The 5,773-nt window shown below is 43.9% G+C and overlaps 1 protein-coding gene across 1 annotated transcript in view; it reads right to left on the reverse strand.

Moving 5' to 3' along the window:
- Positions 1–220: 220 nt before the first annotated feature.
- The window catches only part of TOP2A (topoisomerase (DNA) II alpha 170kDa), a 24,269-nt gene continuing 18,716 nt past the window's right edge, over positions 221–5,773 (reverse strand). The window contains exons 37-46 of the mRNA XM_009889120.1: positions 5,702–5,773; positions 5,517–5,600; positions 4,693–4,890; positions 3,637–3,742; positions 3,197–3,337; positions 2,603–2,753; positions 2,400–2,461; positions 1,959–2,084; positions 661–887; positions 221–370 (exon numbers count right to left, since the gene is read on the reverse strand). The exon at positions 5,702–5,773 is cut by the window's right edge and continues 3 nt beyond it. Of these exons, the coding sequence (XP_009887422.1) occupies positions 221–370; positions 661–887; positions 1,959–2,084; positions 2,400–2,461; positions 2,603–2,753; positions 3,197–3,337; positions 3,637–3,742; positions 4,693–4,890; positions 5,517–5,600; positions 5,702–5,773 (1,317 nt within the window). The remainder of the gene's footprint in view (positions 371–660; positions 888–1,958; positions 2,085–2,399; positions 2,462–2,602; positions 2,754–3,196; positions 3,338–3,636; positions 3,743–4,692; positions 4,891–5,516; positions 5,601–5,701) is intronic.

Consider the following 5,773-nt stretch of genomic DNA (forward strand, 5'->3'; position numbering starts at 1 on the left):
GAAAGGGGGGGCTCTTCCTGTTTAAACAAACCTAACTTATTTAAAACATAGAAAAATAGAGCTGTATTCACTTGTAACAAAGATTTTGGGACCAGCTTAAGTTCAGTGAAAAGGCTTCCCAGCCTGAGATGCTGTTCTTTGGTGACAGCTTCTCAAGAGCTCTGCTGATGACTAGTTTGTACATCAATTTGGATCAGCAGTTTAAAATCTCCATAAAAATTCAAAACATATCGTCCTCATCAGACTCCTCCAAGTACTGGACAGGCTTCTTGAGACGTCCAGGCCTGGTGCGGGGCACGGCTGCGACGGGGCTGTCCGCACAAGCAGTTAAATCAACAGTAAAGCTATCGTCGTCTTCCAGCTTGGATTTCTGGAGGGAAAGCATAGTCAAGAAGTGAATCATGAATTTCAGCATAAACAGGGAACACCCAATTAGCATAAAACGCACCGCTGTGACACGGGTAAGGTGGTTGTTCGGACTGATGAGACCAAACCAACAATCTGGGATCAGTACGCGTGCCCGACCCCCCTTCCCCACACCCGGCAGTGAAGACGGCGGCGCAGAGGAGGCTCTGCCCCTAACCAGGCTTTGTCTGCCAGAACGACCGACCCCGCACTCCGCGGTACCCCCTCGGCGCCAACGGGTGCCAGAGTACGAACCTTTACTGCCACCGATTTGGAAGGCTTCACGCCAAAATCGGAATCTGAATCCGAATCCAAAGCGCTTGGCTGCCTTTTGATGACCTTCCGCCCCTTGGTCTGGCCGGGCTTCTTGTCACCCGCTCCTCCAGCCTCAGCATCCGGGGCTCCCTCCTTCCCCGCCGCCTTGCTGGCTTTGGGTGCAGCCTTTCTCTTGGCCAGAATATCCACGATGGACGGCTGGTTGTCTGAAACAGAACTCGGCGTTTAAACCCTTGTTTTGCTGCCTCTCTCCTCATGCGCGGTCGGTGAATTACTTCCAACACAAATATGGCTCTGCACTACGCTGCGAGGTCAGCGCACAGGTCGTCTCATTTTGAAACATGGTTTTCTAGAAAGATTGCTCTTTACCAAGATTATGAGAAATGAGGTTGTTTATCTGCTTAGTTCCACTACATTTAGAGGATCAAATTAAAACGTACCCAAAGCAATTTACAGACTATTTCAGATTGAAAAGTCCCAAACTCTCAAGGCTGCGTAACCAATCTTGTACCTTTTGTAACTTTTGCCCAGGGAAGGAATGAATTTACCATCTATACTAAACAGTTACTTGCGGAGTTCTTGCTTACCTATATTTCGACATTTTTTAGCAGCATCTTGAAGCACGTCTCCAAGTTAGGCTGAAATGAGGCAGCCATTCCTGAATGATAATAGGCTTTCTCAATTTAGAAGTGGAAGAAACGGCTATTTTGCTGTGAAGTAACACACTACTTCACTGCTGGGATGGCAACCAGCTAGTGATGGAATATGCAAAACAGCTTTCAAAGTGTGACAAAGGCTCTGGGCAGTTAACTTTAAAAAACCTGAGTCAAATGCCGCAGATTTATGAGGTCGAGCTAGCACTAAACAGATCAAGCTACCCCAAAGAAGCTTTTCTATTTCCTGGGAAGCAAACTACCAAGCAGCTTTCTTCCCCCAAAGACATGAAGTAGAACATTGACTGCAAGACACAAATTCCACTCGGATTATTCCTGCCAAGTATTACATAGCACCGTAGGAAGCATTCACTTTTCCTGTTCCCAAACTAAAACTCACTCCCTGCAAGCATGTCTGACAGGAACTAGAACATGATATGTTTGGAAACAAACTTCTTCAAAACCGACAAGAACCACGCAACCTTTGCCACAAACCTCAGATCTTTTCTGAAATGAAAACTCGAGTTATTCAGGCCTCTGAAAGCCCAGCAAAATCACTCGGACTTGTTTCCCACAGGAATAATCATCGTTATCTAAAAATGATCTTTCTAAACTTCGCCTTACCCTTGGCGACACTGGCCTTCTTCGTTGCAGCAGGTTTTTTAGATACGGCCTTAGTGCGAGGCGCAGGGACAGAAGGAGCTGCAGGAGCCTGCCCCACGTTTTCGTTAGCGACATCTTGGGCTTGAACTGAATAAACAAAGCAGAAAGTAAGTTTGAAAGAGTCAAATTATCTACTCTGACTATAAACATTAGAGCAAGACAATTTTGATCCACTTTATGAAGGGAGCAACTATTAAAACTGGATTAATCACAAATTCAAGTTAGAAACGGACAAAACAAGTCTGGTGCACCAAAGCCAGCCTGTACCCGAGCATCAGTTTCTTTGTGAGACCTTGTGATTACCGTCTGCCTTCGTGAGTGTTCAGCACCGACCAGAACACCCAGTGCGCCTCTCCCGGGATTCTAGGAAAATCAACAGGGTTTAGGTGGTCTTGTACTCACCAGGGACAGCGCTTTGCTCTGGCTTTTGCTTGGGAGCTTTAGCCGCCTTTTCAGTGGTTCCCCTAGAATACAAAACCCCAAGTATTTTTTCAACATATGATACACTAAATAGGTGCCTTGAAGAAAAAGAGCTATTAATTTCTATATAGCATGGACACTAGAAGCACACCTAATTTCCAGTGCCCACGTGGAAAAATACTCACTTTGGAGCAGCTCTGGGCTTGGGAGCAGGTTTTCCTTTGGAGCTTGTATCGGATCCAGTGTTGCCTTCACTGTCGGCCTGGAATTCAGGCTCCTCATCTGAGCTGGAGAGATTTGCATCCGAGTCCGAACTGATTATAGTCTTGACTTTGGCTGATGAAATGACACAGATGTATTATTTTACCCATTTGGCAACATGCAGCTCAGTTTCTTTTTCGATATTTTAGCTGCAGTTATTAAAAAATAAAGAGCTGAATAAAAACAAGCAGATACTGAGACTGCCAGTGAGAAGACTCCAAATCACAAGTGTGTATCCTGGGCTCGCTCACCAACAACACGTTTGATTTGCCAAGACAGTTGAGCAATTAAAACCAGTAACCTTATTTCTCTAGTTGCCCATTTCTGCTTTGCCTTGAAAAGCATTGTGAAAATCTACTCAAATAGCAGAAATATGTACGTGTTACATACAGTAAAATAAATAAGCCTCTCAAACTTTATTTCTGACCGAGATCTCGGACTCCGGGAGCTCTCTAAACAGTCTGTTCAATTTTCTCATCCACAGATTGCCATTCTTCTGCATTTGGGTCGCCACTCACCTGCCGCTTGGCGAACCACTCTCTCTCTTTGAGGAGGTGCTTCAAAATCAGACTCTGAATCAGACCCCGAGTCAGACCAAGGGTTTCGTTTCTTCATTTTCTTTAATGGCTTAAACGGTAGAGTGGCCTGTCTCTTCGCACCTGAAAAACATCGGGAAGTAGGATGGACCAGCAAACTTCCATGTGTACTTCAGGGTCAGCAGTTCAAGCTCGACTTAGAAATACATCACTAAATTCAGAGGATTCTGGCTTAAACATTGAAGAGAAATAGCAATCTCTCCCGTTTGACTGTTATCCAGGATCACTTTCTCTCTCATCTATTTTTTCCAACAATACTGGTCCTAGATGCTACTCATCACCTTCAGGAAGAGGTCAGATAACCAAATTTACAGCCCTTCCCCTCACTTTCCATTGATGGAATAACACATAAAAGCATTTACCTGGCTCAGTATTAAGCTTCTGCACTAATCTCTGCTTAAGGTCTGAAGGCTCTTTGTCTCCTGATGTGTTTTCTTCTTGATTCTCATCAAATTCATTTTTTTCACTCTGAAGATGCAAGCAGGTACGAAATAGATAGTGAGTCAGGTCACACCATTAGAAGAGGCACACAGAGTAATGTGGAAAAGGAGCCGCTTATTTTAGAGGTATGAAAGTTAGTGATACAAGAAATCTGAGTTTGCGAAACAAACTGCCTGTAAAATTGATGACAGCCGAGTAAATCAGACAGGATCTGTCCCCAGATCAGGTGACTTAAAACGCAAAATCCAACATTAACAAAAACAGGAACTTTGTCCCCACTCCTGAGAGCGCTTTGGGACCGCCTTTGTGTGCTGACGGTACGGCTCTAGGGTGTGTTGAGGATGCCGAATTGAACAGGGTGGGTTAAAAACAACAGTGCAAGTTATTTGGAAAAACTGTTAGATGGAACCATCTGTAGGAAAGGAGCGACATGTCTGGCTTACAGGTCAAAACAGGTGAGGGGATATTTTAATTTTCTATGTTGCAAATAGCTGAATGGCCTAATTTTAACTAGACCTATAAAAAGAGTTAATTCTTCTTTATCTCCTTGATATTGAGAACAATGGCATTAAGTGGCTGAAAGCATTACTGGAAATGCAAAGGCTGTTCTAGAGAAGTGAATTTACTAGCTGTACCTCCTGCCTGCTGGAGGATTTATAAAATCCCCAAGACACCTACAACAGCCTTACTTGCATCTGCTTTTTAATTTCTAAGCTACCAACTCGTCTCTGACATTGTGATATACACTCTTGCCAAAATATTTCCCTCTAAGCCATCTCCTGATACATTAGTGAATCTGTTCTCCTTTACACCGGAAAACATCCATTTCCAGTGTTTCCCACATCCCAAGATTCTGTCCCTCTCCCTGAATAGCTGCTTCATCAGGGCAAGTTCAGCTAACAAGAACTTGCATTTCTTTAGGACCATATTGAAGAAGATGTAAAGAAAGATTAAGTGTTTGGAATGGTCCTTTTTACCTTTATTTTCTTTTTAGTTCTCTTCTCTGCCTCTGCCTTCATCTCTGCGGTTATCCGAGGAACAACCCTTATGCCGTGAGGTGATGGCATTACTTCTGTCAGTTGCGCTTTCTTCACCTTGGTTTTCCCTCCTTTCCCCTTCAAAGGTTTACCAACAAACCCTGCCATCTCATCCTGGGTTTGCTTGGCTTCCACTGCCTGCAGACGTGAGCATAAAATAATGCAACCATGAGAATACAAAAGAAACAATTTCCTACTGAAACAACCCCCCCATCACAGCCCTTGCAGTAAAGCACTCCATACTCGCTGATAGATTTCCTACCATCAGTTTAAATTAAGCTTCCCACTCTGCCACAGATTTGTACATTTTCAAGCCATGATTTAAGCTGGAGCTGTAGTTCAGTTACGTGGGGAGTGAGAAGAGACAGAGGCAGTGACGGCGCAGACACCCGCCCACAATTTGGGCTCTGTTCAGTTAAGTCCAGCTCCTCCCTCACCTTTTCAGCGTCCAAAAAGCCCTTTGATTTACATCCCCTCAGACTATATCCTAACATGGGTTTTCTCTCAATCGCTCCTAAAACTCCTCTTCACCTCTCAGACTGGTAATTCACCACCTTCCAACGACCACCTTGGTGTTTTGACTCCCTGGCCCAAAGCGGTGCTACTCCTACCCAAGCCAGGAAGGTGAAGAAAGCTTCCATTGTCCTCAGTGAGTGCAAGACATAGGAGTTATCATTTTTAGTTTCCTTGTTATGACAAAAAACTCAATAAAGTGCTAGTGGATAAGACTACAAGGGAGTCATCTGCACTGAACGTTGACATACATCAAGCTCTTCAACAAAGACAGCAAGATCTTCCTTCCACAGATCAGAGGGACTCTTGCACTTAAGGTTTTCCAGCTCGTTTTCCTAAAGGGAATCACAGTTAATAATCATTAGTCACATTTTAATCCACCATCAAAAAAATATATTATATAACAATGCTTTTATAAGAAAAGGAAGGAACATACTTTGTTATCTCTTTGCTTACAGAGCTCATCTTTCTTCTCTTTCGTCAGATACCAAAGGGGCATGTTCAGCAG

This window comes from Charadrius vociferus, unplaced genomic scaffold, assembly GCF_000708025.1.
Source record: "Charadrius vociferus isolate BGI_N301 unplaced genomic scaffold, ASM70802v2 scaffold1677, whole genome shotgun sequence".
Taxonomy (NCBI): Eukaryota; Metazoa; Chordata; class Aves; order Charadriiformes; family Charadriidae; genus Charadrius; species Charadrius vociferus.